This window comes from Megalops cyprinoides, chromosome 7 (assembly GCF_013368585.1).
Source record: "Megalops cyprinoides isolate fMegCyp1 chromosome 7, fMegCyp1.pri, whole genome shotgun sequence".
NCBI classification, from domain to species: Eukaryota; Metazoa; Chordata; class Actinopteri; order Elopiformes; family Megalopidae; genus Megalops; species Megalops cyprinoides.
The window spans coordinates 13,984,233-14,005,111 of NC_050589.1; the positions used below are offsets into that span (position 1 = coordinate 13,984,233).

At 36.7% G+C, this 20,879-nt stretch overlaps 1 protein-coding gene and 1 long non-coding RNA gene across 2 annotated transcripts; both read left to right on the top strand.

Moving 5' to 3' along the window:
• Positions 1-3,270: 3,270 nt before the first annotated feature.
• Positions 3,271-4,509, top strand: LOC118780221. Its single transcript, XR_005005075.1, has 3 exons — positions 3,271-3,334; positions 4,275-4,323; positions 4,433-4,509. It is a non-coding gene; the product is annotated as an uncharacterized LOC118780221 (long non-coding RNA).
• A 226-nt stretch (positions 4,510-4,735) lies between these two features.
• On the top strand, positions 4,736-10,214 carry LOC118780342 (protein FAM3A-like). Its single transcript, XM_036532786.1, has 7 exons — positions 4,736-4,784; positions 5,641-5,767; positions 6,292-6,350; positions 8,524-8,574; positions 9,566-9,650; positions 9,821-9,947; positions 10,128-10,214. The coding sequence occupies exons 1-7, from the start codon at positions 4,736-4,738 to the stop codon at positions 10,212-10,214; spliced, it is 585 nt and encodes a 194-aa protein (XP_036388679.1).
• The last annotated feature ends 10,665 nt before the right edge of the window (positions 10,215-20,879 follow it).

Sequence of the window (20,879 nt, forward strand, 5' to 3'; positions counted from 1 at the left end):
GTATATCAAAAATGGTAAATATCAAAAATGTTTACCTTTAGATTGTGGTTGTCATTTTACCATTATGTTATCGACTGAAACATTTCATATTTTAAGGAAGTTGTAACTTCCTTAAAAAGGAAAGCAATTTTATAAAACCATCTTAGAGCTGAATTATTTGAGTTAAGTTCAAGGTCAAGGCTTAAGTCACAAAAACATGTTTACTCTGAAACACAGTTTTCATTAACTGTGTACATCTTTCATGGAATAGCACCATTGCGATAATTACTGAATGGCAAAACATGATTTTTGTACGAATAGCACAGATAGGCCTAATATTTTTATTATGTCTACTTTTATGTCTTTTTCTCCTATAGGATCTTTTGGAATGAATCAGAACAATGTCCCAAACTGCCTTCTTATGGGTGCCTTGATTTTGAGTGTCTCTCTTTTTTGGACCATCTCTGTGGTATCCTAGTGTTACTTGCCTTTCTGGTTTCTCTGGTATGTTTATGTTTGTACTTTCTAGTTGGGGTAAATCCTTTTTTCCAAGGTCAAGCATTACGATTTTGTGGGCAGTTCGCTTAGCACTCTCTCCCTAAGTTCACATAACACAGGTAATTGTTACTGATGTAACTCTCTGCATTCAGTAATCACTGACATTAATGAAGATATATTTTGTAGGCAGAGAAAAAGAAACACTTGCTGAAAATGAAAATCTTTTTTTGAATTTTTAGTTTAAACTACACAGCAAGAACACCCCCTCCCTCAAAGTATTACCATATTACCATTATACATAATAATTCACTGAAAGTAGTTCAATGAAATTAGTTCACAAAGTCTTTTTTTTAACTAATTCCAAAGAGAATGTTTGTTTGAACTGCAAAGTACATACTAAGGGCATGTTCCCTGATTTAGTAACAAGTTGCATATGATGTTATATTAGAACTTAAGGTTCCTAGGTGTGATTTTACTTTCAAATGATTTTTGTGTCCCTGTGTATCTTCCTCATATATCATTTAAGCAGTTCATAAAGTAAGAAGTAAGTCCAGAAAGTAAACAGGAAAAGAGTCCAGGACAGTCACGTACCACCTTTCTATTCCTGAATGCGTTCTGACAATATGTCATGCAGCCCAGTATGATGCACATATTTTACTGCCCATGACTGGTGAAAAATCATGGAAAATGGGATTGATGTCATTCCTATATTATAAACAAATGCAGAATTTACATTCTCACTCAGTTTATCTTGAGACCATGGGCCCTTAGTTTTTTGCACAGGGAACAACATGGAGATGTGAACACAAGTAATTTGGTAAACACTAAATGTTTGCATTCCAAATTCCGTCTCCATTACTTGAAATAAGCAGTTGAAGTGACATTGTTGCCATCATAAGGTACGTTCCAATACTCAACGAGGGCGTCATAGTAACATAGGCATGCCCTAAGACATCATTCACGACATGAAAAAAATTCTTATTATAAGTATTTTATGCCTTTCTTAGTCCCCCTTTCTAAAAATGAATAGAACTGTATAAATTTTGCTGTGTTTTCCCCCGTTCATGTGATCTTCCACTGCATGATGGGAGGTGGAGGACAAGAAAGCTCCATTGTAATGGAGCCAAAAATGACGCACATAAGATGGTGATAAACATTTTGCAAATACGACCGCATCCTGCTTTTTAATATATTATAAATACAGGGTTAGCCTTTGAAAGTCTTAAGCGCTTTCTTTTAATTAAACTGAGGTTATAAGGTGTTATTCAGAAACATTCATACCTCCACTGAACCCTCATATAGAATTTTCACAATTTAAGCTTGAGGTTTCAAGGACTGCTCAGTTTGGCCTAGGGTCTATAAAAATTCATTCTGAGAGTGTTTCTTCTTGGGGAATGGGACTGTCATTGTGCAAGCTGTGGCTGAGTGCAGTGCTATTAGTGTACATGCAACATGCCTGTATGTCTGTGCAAAGTGTTCCTTTATTACTTTGAATATAAACACAGAATACAAAAAGAGGATAACTTAGAAAACTATGCATTAGGTTGCCACACATATCAGGTATTTTACTGTGAACACCTTTTGGTCAGTATTTGACTTGTTACCTGGAGAAATGATATTGCTGTTTCATTTACCTCTGTAATGGGTGCAATTTAGCATTTATTTTGTCTATACGGTCAAATCAAATCAGTGTTTTTTGTGCAAGATTTGTATAGCTAATATATTATATGTAGTTATATATTATGTGTGTTTTTCCGGAGTTCTAAATCTGTTTTTGCAAATAAAAGATTCTATTTTATAGTGTGTTTGAGAGTTACTACAACATGGATCGGACATGGCTTTGAAATAGCAACAAAAACAGATCTTTAGCCTCAACCTTTGGAATATAATTGTCCCTGTATCTCCACAGTCACAATTATCAAAAGGCGGAAGCTCTTATTCATGACATGTGTGTACATTGATATCTAGCATGAGTTTGGCATTCATTGTGTATGTGTGTAAAAGCCTACATTATTTATTTGCCTTGGTGGTTTGGTGGCATGTAGTGGCAAGGCCAATCACAAGTAATTGTGAATACAAGTATAAGAACAAATAGGGAGAGGTTAATTTTTTACTGTTTTCTGGAACTGTTCCAGGTAATTAGAGAGAAGCTTGTGCAATCCACATTGCACCCACCCACCGATGATGGGAAAGGCACAACCTTTGTCCCACTATATAAAGTTTTACCCACTCCTTTCTCAAATGATGGTATCATTATTCAAACTTTTCTGAATGTGCTTCAAGAATCGGAAACAGGCAGAGTAAGAAAACCAAGGTGAATATAACTAAATTCTTTGGATTACAATAATCCAGTGTGGAGCTTAGTGCTGTTAAAGTAATAGTAAATTAAAAGTAGAATCCTATGCATGATTCATGTTTCAACTCTTTCTTGATCTGCTGACTTATCTATAAACTATTTTTCAAGACACTTATACGGTTCCCAGTGTCGTACAGTTCTCCATCATGCTGTTGGCCTGACACCTCTACTTTTAATACCTCTTTGTTTTAGCATCTCTTTTAACAAACAGTGAAGATTAGCCAAATGCAACAAACAGGTTGAAAGCATACAGCAGTATGCTTTCTAGTAGCGTGAATGATCATGCTCTTCCTCTTGAAATATGCCAGCTAAATGGAATAATGGAAGCATGTATTTGAGGGGAGTGGAAGTTCAGGACATCCTGGTTTGTTGACGTCAGACAGCATGTGTCAACATTTTCACCTGGCTCTGATCTGGCAAAGGTGAGAACAGCACATCTGTCATCAGATGTACAAAGCATCGTACTACAGAGCATCCTCATACGGGAGACTAATAATACAGGTAAAGATCTGTTTTTTATACAAAAGTTAATTAGATACTTTATGTGTATAATTCTGTATATAATTAAATGTATGGTTTATTATATAATTTATGTCATGTGCATGCCATCCACTATGCCCTGAAAAACACTGGATTCTGGGAAGAAACACAAATAGATAGAGTACACCACTAATAGATTCTCAGTCATGCCTAACAAAAACCTCACTGGTTCAAAATATCTGTCAACCTGTTCATATTTAAATCTTTTGAAGGAATGGCTGAGATGCATAATATGCAATAACATTTTGTTGTGTGAAAGTGCTGATGTGTTATGTATTGTTACCAAAAAAAAATTATGTATGACAATTTAAAAGTCTAAGATGAAGTGAAATGATCTCATTCAGTCCCAAACTCTTAGAAAAGTTTACCATTTTTTTTACCAGAATGATTGCTCAATATGAATCACTTAAAAGAATTCAAATAAGACATACTTATATTTCAAAAGTAATTCAAAGTTTTAGGAAGAGATAGACATGAGGGATCACTTTTGTAAATTACTATCCCCAACAGTATGTAATCAAACAAAATACAAAATTATGATTACCTTCCACTACTTTTACTATTCAGCATGGAAAACCTGTTAGTTGTCAAATTCCAATTTTTGACATAATAACAGAATTATTCAGTTTGACTGTTTCTGGTGTCCTGTGACTCAGTTCAGGTCATTTGAAATTAATTTTTTCATAGAAAATAATAGACAATTTTAAATCCAGTAATTTAATTCCAGTTCATTGCCTGAATTAACTAAATTGATATGGAACTGACTAACTTTGTTTGGAATAGAATATAACTGTGCAGTTAGTAATATAATTGCAGTCAGCAATGTAAGCGGAGTGGAATGCCCTCACATCTCAGTACTCATAGTAAAAGCTTCCATGTTTAAGTTTCTCTCCTCTCACAGTTCAGGAAGAAGAATCATTTTCTATAGACAGTTGGAATGAGGCCAAGAGGTAAAACTTTCAGTGTTTGTTTAATGCTATGCGTTACTTTGGCATTTTAGTTTCACATATCTTTGCACAGTGTTTGTTTCATTGATTGTATCTACATTCTTGTGTGCAGACGTTATTCGAATTGCCATGGTGCTGACCATGTTCCTCCTCTTGGTGTATATTGCTGCCAACCCACCACACTTTTGGAAGAGGGCCAGAAAGATCCGAGACATTTTGGGTATTGTAATTTTCCCTAATATTGAAATATTGAAGTAGTATGTTAACCTGTAGTTATATCTGTCACTGACTATCAATTATTAGATGACATTCTTTTAAGCGTAACTGAATATTTTACTCTTTCTCAGAACTGTTATGTCTTTCAGTCTTCTGTGTTATTACCTGTACTGTCTTTTGAAGTTTTCATACAAGTCGAATGCAATCTCATTTTTTAGGACTTCCAAAATCAGAAGTGGTTGTCTCTGGTAAGCTCCTCATGGCTCCCTGGCCGGTCATATTGGTAGTTTTTTATGTTAGAGATTTGGTTCATCAAACAAATTTATTTATACGTTTTATACTATACAGACACTATACAGGTTCAGGACAGCTAGCAGTTTAAAAGTAATTTATCATTGAATGAATGAATATCATTAATATACCTTTATGGCATTGGTTTTATCAGATTTTTAATTCAAACAATATTATACACATTACTATTCAGTTATTCCTTTTCATTTTCAACTTTTATATCATTTCTATTATGTGAACCTCTGCTTCATGTAAATTATTTCTTAGGAATAATTAATGATGGAGTCAATATACAAACCTAATTAAAATCAAAGTGATTCCAAGCCATTTCAGTTTTTTAAATTTAGATGATGCAAGTCACAATAACTGTAATATTTGTGCTCTAAATATTTGATATGACTTTTCTTCTTTCATTTAGTTTTAACCAGTCCCAACTTTAATTTTACCTTTTAACACTGCGATAGTAATTACATTTTCTGTGTGATAAGTAGAAGACAAAGAGAATAAAAGGCAGAAAAAAAGCACTCTTATCAGTGCTCCAGACAGTGGTTGTTTGTCATTTGCATGGTCTTTTTTTACATCAAGGAATAAGATATCCTTTGATGACCTTGCAGTAGTTTTACTGTGCTGAAGTGGCCAATCATTTCAGGCCCACTAAAAAAAAATCCTGTCTCTCCTCTCTTTACTTATAGCATGCATGCTTCATCATTTATTACATATCTTAGTGAGGAAGTTTTTAATTGTGATGTTTCACCATTAGCTGATGTATGTATTTTTAACCTAATCAGCTTCTTATTTTTTCCAATGCATTAGATACAGCTAAAGTGCGTACTTTCAAGTGTGGACTCCCCCGGGAGTGCCCTGTTGACCATTTTGCATTTCACATAAAGAGTGGCGCAGCAAATGTTGTGGGCCCAAAGATCTGTTTTGAGGATCATGTGTAAGTATCACAACTATAACATTTATTTTATTGTTTACGTCAATACATGAATTTTTCTGTATTCGTTCTTTAGATTTTGGAATGCAGTTATGGTTATCCACTTCAATCACTTGCTTCCACTTACCTCCCCAAAAGAAAACGAATAAGTGTAGAATGCTAGTGGTTTAGGTGCGAGTTTGAAGGAAAAAATAATGACACAGTGAATCCAGTAGGTGGCAGTATATACTCAGCTCTGTTGAAATTTTAGAGTCTAAAACATATATATGTACTGTACATATACAATTATTATTTCACCTGACACTATTTAATTTCCACATTTCCAAATGACAAGGAACATAGTTACTAATGCTAGATAATCATAATTCAATTTATAAATGTTGGGGATAAAATAATGTCACATTACCTATACCAGAGGGGTGCAAGTTACTGCAGCTGCTTGAATTTTGTTCGGATTAGAATTTATGCTGTATTATTGTGCTTGGTGCATGTCCGCAGAGTGGTGATTTCAATTCTCTCCTCAACAGTATCATGAGCAGTGTTTTAAACAACATAGGACCAGGTCTGAATATTGCCCTCATAAACGGTGAGTTTGGCATAGTGTTTCTCTGCGTTACTACAGAGAATGTGATGTGCTGTTGCATTTTGCGCTACATAATAGGATATAAAAAGCGCTAATAATACTGTGTAAAATGAGTGTGATGGACTTTTTACACTTAACTCTGAAAAATGTTTCCCTGAAGTTTTCTTTGCTGAACGTTCCATCCAGTGAGCTCCTTAGATTCAGCTGCTTACAGCCAGTATTCCTTAGAGGCACAGAACACAGAGGGCCCTCTTTAGACAGTGGAGAACTAGAGCAAGTAAATCTCATGCAAGACACAAAGCGTAACATTACTGCTTTGGGACTGCCAGCATGTGACAAATGACAGCTGCATAGAAGTTGCTATTTTGAATTGGGGATTGGCGTGAAAGCTGAACATAGTAATACTTAAATAGTCTTAAAATTCTATCAAGTGAAAGGTAGTCTTAGTGCAAAAGCAAATCACCTCTCTCAAAAAGAGGAGTCCTTTGATCATCCTGTTTTGCAGGCTTTGCCAAGGTATCGCCTCATGATTGACAGAGGAAAATATGCCAAGTCAAAATGTGTGGATTATTTGGAAGTCAAGTAGACCAACAAAACAAGACTACATTCAGACAAAACAGCCAAATAACTACATTACATTTTTAGCTACATGGAGTGACAAGATTATTCTAAAATTTAGAATGTTGTTCTATAACTGATGCATGATGTAAAAATTGATGCATGGTGTAAAAGAACTTAAAATATAATTCATACTGTATTAAACTCAAAATATTACAATTTCTTACAAAGATACCATATTCAGATTAAATTGTAAGATTGTTTTGTTGTCAGGTTTTGCTAAAGTAGAACAGTTCTGTAGAAGTAGAAAAGCAGCAAAAAATGACATTACAGCACAGCTTGGAGTTGCCTGCTAGCATTTACTAAGTGACTGTCAGTTTTGTCTTGCATGATACTACTGCATGCCATGTTGGGTAAGGAACACTCCCAGATAGATTAAATAGCTTTGAACACTGACCAAACAAGAGCAAACTAAGCTGGGATTTCTGTACAACAGAGAACTCTGTCTCTAGTTCCATTTGAGCATTCAGAAGTGACATGCATGTTTGTATTTTGGACATCATTAATGGTGTACTGGCAAACTGGGCAAACTGGTCAGTTTACTGGCATTTAAACTGGTTCAATGGTCTATACACAGTTCAGCACATAACATTTATTGGTTTAACAGCATATATAGGTTGGCAAGGGGCATATATGAGTTTGCTGGCTAATGTACTGGTTAAATCAGGGATTTTATTTTACATTAGCATATGTATATTGATCTGCTGCCCTTCATTCTGTTGGAAAAAAAGAATGCATTGAATGGGTATGTCTTTATGCTAGCGATGTAATGGTAGTCAGCTAGCTAAATAGCTAGTCATTGTTCTGATTCATGCAACTAATCAGTGGATGTCGTTTTGATTAATAATGTTATCATAGGCTGTCAAACCATTGAAGCTGTGCAGCAAAAGTCCCCTGTGTGCCATGCAGACATAAGATGACATTGAAATCTAAGCTCACGTTACTTTCAAAGGGTGTCTGCTGTTACACTCATACACACATTTTTTGTTATGTCCTGCTGATCCTCCCTATGAAAACACATAACAAGGTGTACCTGTATTGTAGTTCTATACCTTGACGTGTGTAAATAGCAATGCACCTCGGTGCTGGGGTAAAGGTTTAAGGTAATGTGGAGGGCATTCTGCGAGTGCAACAACACACCTTTTCACACCTCCTCCTCATTAAAGAGGTAATCCCAGCCCATACAAGCTTTGTGTCATATAGGTTTGCCACCAACACGCCCTTTTGATAACAGCATTAGGGATTTGAGTCTGCATTTGAAAGGTGTGTTTACACAGCCTTAATAAGCGTCATAGTATGTAGTCTCCCCAGTGGTAAATGGTCTCTAATGCTGCAGACAGAGGTAGACAGAATAAATGGAATTCCCATACGGATAACTATTAGATGAGAGGGAAACATCAGGTTAGCCAGATAACGGACTGAAGGGTAATAATGCCAGACACAGTACCGAGCAGGGATGGGGTGTAATGAGAATGAGCAGTTTAGAAATCAGATGATGAGTAAACACAGAATCAGTAGTCAGTAATCATAAATTTCTCTTCCTGTTTTTGGTGTACAGGTGTCACCGGGAAAACTGAGAAGAATGGTTACTTTAACATGTACTCTGGAAGTAAGGCTTGGTTCATTTGTTTTGGTTGTGGTCCTTCGGTCAGTGGAATTGGATGTACGGCAAAAGCTCATTGATTTACTGTGTATCTTGGATTGTGTCTGATAAACAATGTCAACAGCAAATTAAATGTGAAACGGTAACATTCAGAAGCAGTAACTCACTTCAACTTCAATGGAGTACTTCTTTCGCCCATCACTTCCACATAGGAGTAATATCTCACTCCGGAGGAATACAGCAACAGTAGACACAACAAAGACTTCTCTGATCAAGACACACTTCTTCTGGAAGTAATCATTTGTAATCAACTGGCAGACTCTGAGCTCTGCATCCATGTACATTTTGTATATATTATATCATGAACTGACTGAAAAAGGAAACGGTAAACAAGTACCTACTTCCTCCCACTCCAGGGGCTTGAGTGTGTGGTGGAGTATGTCAGTTTCATTTTAATATACTCTCAGGTGTTGAAGATGACCAGCAGTTATTTATATAATTCATTTATATAATTATTATTGTAATTACTCTTTTATAAAGTGGCACAGATAGGAGGCTGGGGTTTGTGGCATTAATGTAGTACAAATACAGAAAGATGTTGTTCACTTGACTGTTTAGATGAAAAAAGGACTGTCAAAGTGGAAAAAACAAAACAAAATGACTGTTATAAACCATATAAACCAAGTGTAGCTATCAAATGCTATTATACTTGTAAATGGTTGGTTATTATAGTTAAGCTCATTTATACGCTGTCTGAAGCCTCTTAACTACCAGCCATTTGACTTGAGGGCTTGAATTAGTTTAAAGCTCTTCAAACTACTTACATGGCACTCAAATTTCTGCCCAAGCCCAATAAAGGCTCTTGTAAATTCCATTTGAAATAATCAGGATTTCAGATAACTGTTGCCAGATTTTTAAAGGATTTTGAGAGCTGTGACCTCCATAAATCTGAACAGATTTACAAGGATTAACTATGTGACTTTCCCCCTTAATTTAGAAGTGGAAGACCTACTGCAATTTCTAAAAGACATTAAGCCTGGAACGATTGTTCTTGTAGCTTCATATGATGATCCAGCAACAAAGTAAGTGTTTCATATTTCACAGTATTAAATGATAATGCTATGTTTGTGGTTAGCCAATGTTACTCTGGGCCTGAAGTAACTACAGTGCACTGGTTAATTCAAGCTCATTTGCGTGCTGTGAATGATTACATTTCAGTTACTGTCGTCACATGACTGCTGTCCTTCCTCAGGCTGACAGATGAAGCCCAGAATGTATTCACCAATCTAGGAAGCACTATGATCAAGTCTTTAAAATTCAGAGATACCTGGGTTTTTGCGGGAGCATCTGGAATTACAGATAAAAGTCCCTTTGAAAGGGTAAGGCAATATCATTCTCAGTGGTTTAATAAATAACATTTTGATGATGCTCTCTTTGCTGGCTGTCACAGTTCCAGGGAAACAGAAGCATGCAGAGCAGTAAATGGAAAAGGCTGTATTACTGACAGAGACATGTGTTTCGGTTTGAGGGACAGTTTTTGTTGTACTTTGATCCTACAGCACATGAAGAATGAGCGTGAGAAGAATATTTATGACGGCTGGCCAGAGATGCTGGAGTTGGGTGGATGCTTCCCTAAGACGTTGTGACTGAAGGTCAGGGAAAACGCAGACAGTCACCAGACTGGTGATTGATTAGTCGGAAGATCACTCATGGAACATCAACAATGTCTGCAGCCTGCTAGACAGTGGATTGGCATAAACAGTAACCAGAAATGTCAAGATTTCCACAAATGTGCACACACTGTGCACCCGTAACTCATGAAAACCTTTATGGAAACAGGTGGTAGGGGATATTTATTTTCTGAATGTATGGTGAAACAGACCATTTAAATTTTTTATTTTGTTTGATGTTATGCTGTTAAAAACATGATAGATAGACAAGACTTGCAGGGAATCAACAGATACACACTTTGGTCCAAATGAAGGAGTACACAGCTCATGGATGGATGGATGGATGGATGGAGGATCACCTCACTGTGTCAAATTTCAGTGGCGTATGTTAGTCTGCCATTAATGCAAACCAACTTTTTTGTACATTAAAATGGCGTCATCAGAATGGTTATATTTTTGTGAATATTAAAATGAAAAATTAATATGTCTTGGTCAACGCAAGGTCTTTAAAATAGAAATAAAACTGAGAAAAATATTTCTCAGATATATCTCCCGTTGTTTTGGTCTTTAGCAATACAGTATGATAATTTTTTTTTTTTTTGGTAAAGGGTTCTGTGACAACAGGAAAATTTCTTCCTTAAACTTCCTGTAAAAGCTACCCATATCAAGGAAACATAGCAATTCCTTTTGGTTACATGGGAAAGGCAAGGCTGTGATGGCTTGTATTTTGGCAGAGCACGGTTTCACCACCCCATTCCCACCAACATGGCCCTAGTAAGTGACCTTATAACATTGTTAACAAGCCTTACAGAACAACTATGACCTAGCTAGTTTACTTGATTATGAGAAATTACGTAATTTGATTATTATTGAAGCTAGCACAGCTAGCACATAAATTACAGTTCTTGAAAATCGCAGGCTGGTGTACTCCAAATTGTACAATGTGTCACCACCTCATGGCATGGCTACAAAATATGTCACTGTCCAGTTGTCCTTTGTTCTGAAGTTATAAAACACATCCACAGTACACACAAAGTCATCAAAGAATGATTTTCTATGATCATTTTTCCAATTTCTGTATTGGTCTCTACTTTAGTGTTAAAGAAATCATCATCTGCTTGACACAGGTCCAGCTCTCTCTTATGCATACATGTCTGTCATGGCCCTTTTAAAATTTGCATTTTATATGTCTTTTTCCATGGTGCTTTCTCTGTTTTTGGTCCTACAAGAATCACTACGCCCACAGAAAACAGCTTTTGTTTGAACATTATATTGTTGATTTTTTGGCTCTTGGCAGCTAAAAATTTAACAGGAATCATGGTAAACCTGTACCAAACTGCAAAGTACAGTTAATAAAGCTACAATTATTATGTGTTTAGATATTGATAACCAGAATAGCCTACTAGGTGTATAACAATCCACTCAGCTCACAGTTCAAATACTGTCATGATATTTTGAGCAAAATTTGAATGGAAAAAAATGATGACTGAACATGATTCTTTGTTTATTCCTAAGGTATAAATGTTTGGGAAAAAAAACGTTTTTTAACAATTTGATGTTAACATTGTAAACAAAATGACTTATTTTAAGAAAATTATGCAATCTCATGTTAAAAAGATGTATAAAGTAAATGGCAAAAGTTAGATTTTAAAAGCAGATGCCCGCAGACTGCTTTCCAGTGCAAGCCATGAAGTATGGCTTGACAATACTGAACCAGTTTACTTGTTTGTTATGCCCTCTGCTGTTCAGACAGTGTAATTAAAACTAAAGAGAGCACATTTTGGATGTGTTCTGTACCCTCAGTGCCCTCTAAAGATGTCACATCTCAGAACTTTAAAGTGGCTCAATTGGTTATGGTGCTCATTTGAACCACAGGCTGAGCCCTATAGCCCTATAGAGTTTTAGCCTATGTTATTAGCAAGAGATTACTCTGCCTGTAAGTAGGAAATATCATGATGTGTTAAACAGGGTGGGAAACATAGGACTGCACCAGTCCCCTTGCTGTTCTATGTAGTTTTATTCATTTTAGCACTGATCCTCAGTGCGGTGCAGGAAACTCCATTGTGCATCAGTGCTAATATCCCTTGCCATTCTCCAGCACCAGATCCATTATATCACTGGAATAATGTTCTGTATTGACTTATCTGAATTTAAACATCTTTTCCTTCCTCTTCTTTTTCTTCATTGTCATTGTTATGCTGGTTCAATGGGCCAGTTTGTCATGGACAATATATTGCAGGTCACTCACATAATATGATTATACATATCATATTATGTGAGTATACATATGTATATGTATACATATCCATTTTATTAACAAAACTATTTATTCTGAACTAAAGAAGTTTTGTGCCGGACAACACAAGCAAACAAAAAAACATTCACCATTTTAGTATTTACTGCACCTTGCTATCTGAAGGCAGAGTAATTCTGCAATTGATAAATGTCAGCAGTTGTGTTAATAATGACTGTTAGAATAAGGGTATAACACAACTGAAAATTAGCAGTTGAAATTGGAACTCATGACCATCTGATCATTAGAACAGCTTCCAGAGTCCCATGATGCCTTTGTTTTTAAGGCAGAAGGAGAAGCAAAGTCTTAACAAAGGTATGGGCCCACTTGGTGAAGTTAACCCAAAACCTCAAGATTGTTTAACACATTCTTACTGATCTACCAAGTAGCAAGATTTTGTTTCTCTTTTCTTTCCTGTCTCATAAGTAAAAGGTGCACACTTTTAGAACTTTTTTCTCACTTTTTTAAGAGTGAAAGAGTTTTTTAATTGACTCTCTTCTTTCTGTTGAATACGCTTGAACAAATCTGTACCTCAAAGTGTACTCCATTACTCAGAGATAAAAGGTGCTTTTGTAAAAATATATTTCATTGCTGGGAAAATCTCTAATCAAGCTAGGTTATAGATATGGACGTTTGCAACATTTCCAAATTGTAGAATACATTGTGGTATTGTAGCTGTATTAGGATGTTGAGAAAAGGAATCAGGTGACTCCATGTGGAGTTGAAAGCACTGAAGCCCTAATTCAGCTATAAGTAAAAGCATTAGCTGCACCAGCATTGGCCTCCCTTGTGCTCTTTCAAATAGCACACTCAATATGAACTTTTTTTTACACCTTCCTTGCGTGTGACAGGATGTTACCCATGCACCAACTGTGGAGTCTTGAAAACAGATGGTGTTTGTTTGCTTGCAGCAATATGTCCTTATTTAAATTCCCTTGGCCACACATAGTCTGCATACTAAACAGAATGAGCACTCTTGAAATAGTGTTAGTTTAGGTTTCATGATATGAGTTGCAGCTTCATCTAATTTGTTCTCAAAATAGCCTTAAGCAAGTAGTATTTAAGGAAATGTTTGGGCATAATTGCTGATATAAAATAAATAACTGGAGATAATTTATTCAATCAGATGAGCTGAGCAGGATGATATATTCCTGCGGCTCTTGTTCTTAAACAATACCATATGGCCTGAGTTAATCTATTTTTCTGTCTTTATCCCTGTCTCTCCATCTATTTTGCTGTATCTGTCAAATTATCCACCTGTAGATCTGCATATCCACTTCTATATTCTTCTCTCTGCTCTGACTGCAAAGATGTCTTACACACATGGGAAGCTATTGCCATGCTGCATAGTTCTCCTTCTCTCTTTTGAGGATATAAAATTGTTACCACAGATGGAGTGGGAAGGGAAAAGAAAATGTATTCCTCTAGGTGGGGGCATTATATGAAATTCCAAAGCATTAGCATTCAAAAACTATGATCTGTGCCAGAGATTTATTGCACATGTACACAATAGTCTATTGTCTATGTGGAAGCTTGCTTAAAAATGAATGTAGTTAAATCTGGTTCTGATATAGAAGTGCAGTCCTTGTCTTCCACAGGATACCCCAAGAGACATGATTAGCTAACCAAGATAATTACAGTGCTGTCCTAATTTTAGGGGTGACATTGCCCTCCACAGCAGAAGTGAACACTCACACTGCTACACTGTCCTCCTGTAAGCTCATGTGCTCTCAAAACAGTACACGTTCTATGAAACTTAAATAAGAAATTAAATGTATTTTAAATTTAAAATCAAATTACACAAATGTTTTGAAAATACTGAAATGGACATGTTTAGGAGTGACATTAGGCTTTAGTTGTTGTTTCTTTTATGTCACTCCCAAGGCCGAGGATTGGGAACTAATAAATTCCAGCAGCAAGAAGGTAGAGAAAGTTTTTCGCTTCCTCCTTCTTTACAAAAAGGTTTCAAAAGTTTAATGCCTCCCCCAAAAGGTTGGAACCTCACCTTCAACCTTCATGCAGAGTGTTCTAGTGTGTTGCGTTCTGCTCTGTGTGTTATAGTATGAATGACTGTCTCTGATTATGTTCAACACCAGAGAAAAATTATTGCAGTAAATTCTTTGTCATGAATGTACTGTGCTGAAGTACAATGGTGGTGGTAATGCTATCATTATTAGTGCTTAACTGCAATGCATTGTGTGTCAAAGGACAAATTATACAACTACTCTCCAGAATATGAATCTGCACTATATTGTAGGGTAGGGATTACAGTATCAATGCACCCTACTAGTTGGCAAAATGAGCAAGCTTAATTTAAGAGTCTTATGGCCCTCATAGGTATTTTTCAAGCAATCCATTCTTACTCTAAAAGGGAACTTTAATAGTTTTGTTAGTATATTTAGAATGGTATGAATTTGTATCCTGATGACTACAGTTATACTACGTATTGTAGTAGTCTGTGTAAATATAATCACTTGTACATTGAGTATTGATATCCACCGGTCATCTTATCACATGATCACGTTTGGGTCTCCATCCATAGGTACAGGAACGACTGCGAACATGAGCAGCATCCAAACTATCATTCTGGTATGGAATCCACTTTGGGGGAGGATTTGTTGTATCTTACATTTTGAACAGAATATAAATCCTTATTTTCCAGTTGGTCGCGCTGGATGTGCAGCACAAAATCCGAGTTCTGTAAATGCAGCCTCTTGAGACTGCTCCATGGGAACTAACTAAATCTGATCCATTGTCAACACCACCTGCACCAAACCAAATGACATCCACACACCCAAAAATGAAGCCAGGGATAGCTGTAGGCAGACGCAGACTTGTCAGACTCTCCGATCTTGCTAGGCCTCTAGAGGCAGTTGCCAACAGCAACACAATGTCTCATCACACAGTTAAATGGATGACAACCAAAGGTCTCTGAATGCAGCCCATGAATTAAAAGTATTGTCTGATGTCTCTTTGGATTATCAGGCAGTGGTGAACAGCTGATGTCTGGTAAGGAGTGGGGTGTGTGGATCTGTGTGGATGCCTGTATATATGCATATTGTTGGCCATTATAGGCTTACAGTTCAGTATCTCTTGTGAGTACAAGTACTTTTATAGTTATCTGACTAAACATTCTTGACCACCTTATAAAATGAAATCATTTTGGGGATAAGATGGGTCATGATCATTTGTTTTAGAATTCAACTTGGACAAATATGAATAATTTTTAGGAGCTGAAAGAGTTGTTCAGTTGCACTGCATGTGATTTGTTGAGTGCTCTGTAAGCACTGGTAAGCATGCAATATAAAATGTACAATAACATTACAGTAATTGATTAATGGTTTATCACTGTCTTGATTTTTGGCTTTCTCCCACAGTCTCACAATAAGAAGACAAGGATAAACTTATATGGGTCACCTATAATGAGTCATTAATGATTTTTGACTTCGTTTTAATCTGTCCATAGAAAGAGTCCAACCTTGAGCCGCCATGTGAGAAACAGGGATGCATCTGAATGGGTCAGGTAAGATACTTCTTATATTCCTCACAAATAAATGATGCACTAGTCTAGTTATAGGGGACAATCAAATTATTCCTTAATATTTTCTCTTCTGCATACAATTGTCACATTGATACAGCACCCACAGTAGGACCATGCCTATTAAGCATATTAGTTACCTGGGACCTAAAAATGTTTTCCCTAAAATGGGAATGTGATTATATCTTAGGGGACAAAATCCCCACTGCCTGTATTGGACCTTAGAAGCCATTTAATAATACAGATGGCTGATTCTGGCACTGTATTTACATGCCCTAGAGGCCTAGACAAACACAGAAATGTGACTAGCTGCATTGTTCCCACTTTTATTTGCTTTTGTTTCTTTCTCAAGAGTGAATATAATTACTGTTGCATTTCATACCCAAAGATCCCTTTAACACCACCCTCCTGTCTCTCCTCCAATCTTGAGCTCACCACACACAGGACAACTGCACCACATGTTCACTTTTAGCTATCAGGGAGACCAGTCACTATAATAAGCGTGTTTCCTTATATTCTGCATACCGTGTATAGCACAAGCAGTTTCCTATTGATAATGACAGAATAGGACATATGAACCCTCACCCTGGAGGGTGTTACCACCACGAAAAGATGGTTCTGCCCCGGTTTCATCATTTTGTTTGCACTGTCAACAGTTCACTTTCTTTTGCTGGGTGGCTGACACTTCTCACAAAAATGAACAGGAAGAACAAATGTTCAAAAACAATTAAAAAAAAAACAGATGAAACAAACCTGAGTACAGTCAGCTGACAAGTGAGCCCACTCTCCAGCCATACACATGTATTTCATATACTTTGAATGGCAGGTGTGGCTCATTAACCAATGGGCTGGCTCACAGACAGAGAATTAAACAATTAACCTGTATGGAACGACATTAATCAATGGGGTCAGTTATTGACAGCATTGGAAATGTTTAAAGATTGTTCCATTTAATAAATTAACCATTGAACAAATGACCAGTATTGGGAGAAAGGTGAAGGCAATGGTAAAGCCATCAAGTCCCAATAGACAGGACCACTGGACGCCTCGGAATTCTTCCCTCCAGCCCCGCAGACAGCCAGTCCCCCCCGTACATCCTGGGCAATAATAGCTGTCCCCATGACTCTATCCAGCCCCATCAGGCTCCCAGGCTTTTCCCTCATTAAGGGCTATAGCATGGCCTCTCACTGGTCACTGGGAATATCCGTCTCTGGCCCAACAAACTGTTCTCCTGCTGCACCTGCAACCAGCTCTCCCTCCTGGCCTCCCCAGTTACTCAGGGCTCCCTGAACTGCACTGAACTGAAGGGAATTAAGAAAGAGGAGAAGAAAAGCAAAAAGCCTCCTGCTCTCTAGCCACACACCTCCACACCACACACACAGACAAAGACAATTACAGTGCACAATTAAAAAATTTACCTGTATAGAAGCATTTGAAGAGAAACAAGCTCAAATATTGACAAAGCTTAAAATGGAAAGACAACAATCCTTAAACATTCAAAGTGACAATTTAACAAACAGACAGTTTTGGGGGGAACAGGTGAAGGTTCTTCTTCACACAGCCCAATCAACAAACAGATGGTCCGTTCACCTGCAAACGCAGCCATTTTTAGCAATCGTCAAATTATCTTATGGTCCATTAAACAGCATTTCATTATACATTATTTTATATAGTGTGTTGAAACAATGGCTGATATTGTACTTCCTAAGACACAACACAACTTTTTGAAAACAGCCTACAACCTAAGGCAGACAATAGACAAATAAAAAACATAAAACATTTTATTTGAATGCAAATAAAATGGTACCATGATTTAATCTTTTCCCAGAATGGCCACAAGAGTCCTTTAGTCTGGAAATCTTAACATTTCCAGATCCCTCAAAACCACATGTAGATAAATCATTTACTTCTCTTTTTGGAGGATTGTATTGTACTGGGTATAGACTTTATTTGCTAAATAAAACTTCTTTTTGTTTGTAAAAAAATTCTGTACATATTGCATATTATTATATTTTAGTCTTTAAAAGCCAGTGTTATTTTCCATGTTCTGTGATCAAGAAATGGCAAGACTGCCCCCTTCTGGAAGAAACTGTCAAAGTCTGACTTTTGTACGTCACACCTCACCTGTTGGCATATTTTTTCTTGTAATCTGATATTATCTACTGCAGCATACAATAAGCATGGACACATACTACTGTGTACAAACTGTATTTGCATTGAAAGACCTCAGACCAAAGAATTTTGATTAATACTTTGAAGTATTACATGTAATATTTAATGCATCTTTAGCTGGGTGTTTTATGTCTGTCCTTACTTTCCTTGGAATTTTTTTTACATATTTACATATGCAAATAGTAATGCACTGACATATAATCCATTCAATGAAAAAGTCATAAGAAAATCATCTCAATATTTCAGTCACCTGACACCAGGACAGTACCAAAGAAAATTTGCCCACATTTTAATCCCATTGTCTCAGATCCACATATCACATGTTCAGAACATGATCCTTCCTTCCAAAAATAAATATTGTTATAGCAAAACATAATAGGATGGATTGTCTCATCCTTGACATCACAGTGTCATATTTAGAGTTCCCATTAAACAGAATGTCGGGGTACTAATATGAGATATAAACAGACCACACTTGTGCTTTTGTGTAATGGAAAAGGGAATCCTAAGTGCTTTGACACTGAGATCACTGGACACCTTCAAGAAAAAACTTAAAACTCATCTGTTCAAGCTGTATCTGTAGCCTTCCTTCCTCTCTATCTATGTCTATCTACCCTATTGATTGCTAATGTCATTACAAAAAAAAAAAAAAAAACTCTACACTACCCTAGCACTTAACTTTGTATTTTACTGACCTCTTGTAATACTTATTTGTAAGTTGCTCTGGGGAAGAGCATCTGCTAAATGAAGTAGTACAATATAATGTAAAGTTGCAATCTATGATGACTGATCACAGACTGCACAGATACTTTGCATTCCAGTGAAACATATGCAATATTCTTTATACACTATGTTTGAGACATTGCTGATTAATAACAATTTCAAGCCTTAACAAGGGAAACCTTTCATCATTTTATCATTATACAGATGGTGTTATGCAACTTATAATGTATATGGTAACTGACATCATACCTACCACTAGAGGGCAGAACAGCTAAATACATCTAGCATACTGTATGCGTATCATACATGTACATGTATGAGGCTTATTGCTTTTTATTGTTGGTAACAGTATGTTTACCATCAAATAGTGTTCATTAACTATAATTAATTAACTATTCTTTTTCATTGCAAGTAGTCATGAAGACTGACATTATACTGACAAAACAATCTCCTGCTGTTTTCAAATGTGGACATGGCCCCAATACATTAGACCCCTAATTTCTGAATGACATTGCAGTCAAATTACATTACTTTATAGGATATATACATAGTGGGAAGAGAGTTCAATATTGAATTAAGGGTTCCTTAGCAGTTCAGTGGTTAAGAGCTCACCTGGAGTGCAAGATAAAATCTACAGTTCAGGTTTAATCCCACCCATGTCATCAGGTGACAAGCTGGCTAGGTTCTGCCAAGGATAGAGGTGTGTAGTTCTGACAGGGTCCCATCCTCTCACCACTCTCAGGAACCCTGAAATTCCTCAAGTGCCTGCAAGTTGCTCAGATCAAGGCACTAAAGTAGTGCCTGTCCTCCAACGAGCACTGACTTCGCAGTAATGCAGAGATTGTCACAATGCAACGCCAGTTTGAAAAAAGCATTCAAAATTACACACATATATCATATTTATACATACATGACACCCTCAAACATATGAGGGAGTGCAGAGGATACCATGGTCAGACAATGGTATACCATGTAGATATTCTATCATTCTTTACATGGATGTTTGTTTATACAAATATGTGAGCAATAACTGTATTGCTTAAATATTGCTGCAAAAAAGAAAACTGACTTCAAACATATGGAATGTTTATGAAATACCTAGATAATCAAAACTTCGAAGACCATGCTGATCCCATGTGGTCCATGACATAAAGCAGCAGGGTGCAAACAGCATAAGCAACTGGAATCTGTTAGTTTACTTATAAAAGCCAAGGCACATTTCAGATCCACATGCAAAACCAGCTATTAAAACCCAAAGAATTAATCAGAGCTACAGTATGTATGATGGACATGAAACCAATATACACACTGCTTTTTCTTCTGTTCCATTACATACCCTATCTAGTTGTATTTGAGTAAATCTCATTTTTATTCCAATTTAAGATGTCCTTATTATTAAAAATATTTGCATAGTGGAGGTATTGTTTTCTATAAACCTTCCTGCTGCCAACGGTAATAACTGATACTGAAGATTACACCAGTTTGCCCATTCATTGCTCAAGTACTGTCATGCCTACATGTCATTTCTCAGCAAAAAGTACTTCATTGTCTGCATACTGGTCTACAAGGCACAGAAGGTAGGCGTGGGAATTTAAAGATCCTCTTCCCTTGGGACACCTGGTATATCTACAATTATAGGCTGTGTAGTGAGAGGCCCCTGAAATTAAATAGAGACTCCACTGAACCTCTGGTGTTGTACTGAAATTTAGGGCGGCCCTCTTATGGGTGGAATGCACTTCGATAACAAACGAAAGCAATTCGTTATCTCTCTGCACTCTCTCCATTTCAAACAGTGTTTGACATTTATAGCGGGAGATGGTGTGATTTAAAAACTGTGTCAGAGACTCAGTCATTTTAAAACTGTATAAATCACCACTGTCAGAATTATAATTTCGACGAGATTTCCAAGGGCCAC

Coding starts and splice junctions, on each gene's coding strand:
- LOC118780342 (XM_036532786.1), top strand. CDS start 4,736: ATGCAATCTCATTTTTTAGGACTTCCAAAATCAGAAGTGGTTGTCTCT. Junction 4,785..5,640: donor ATCAGAAGTGGTTGTCTCTG/GTAAGCTCCTCA, acceptor CCAATGCATTAG/ATACAGCTAAAGTGCGTACT. Junction 5,768..6,291: donor ATCTGTTTTGAGGATCATGT/GTAAGTATCACA, acceptor TCTCCTCAACAG/TATCATGAGCAGTGTTTTAA.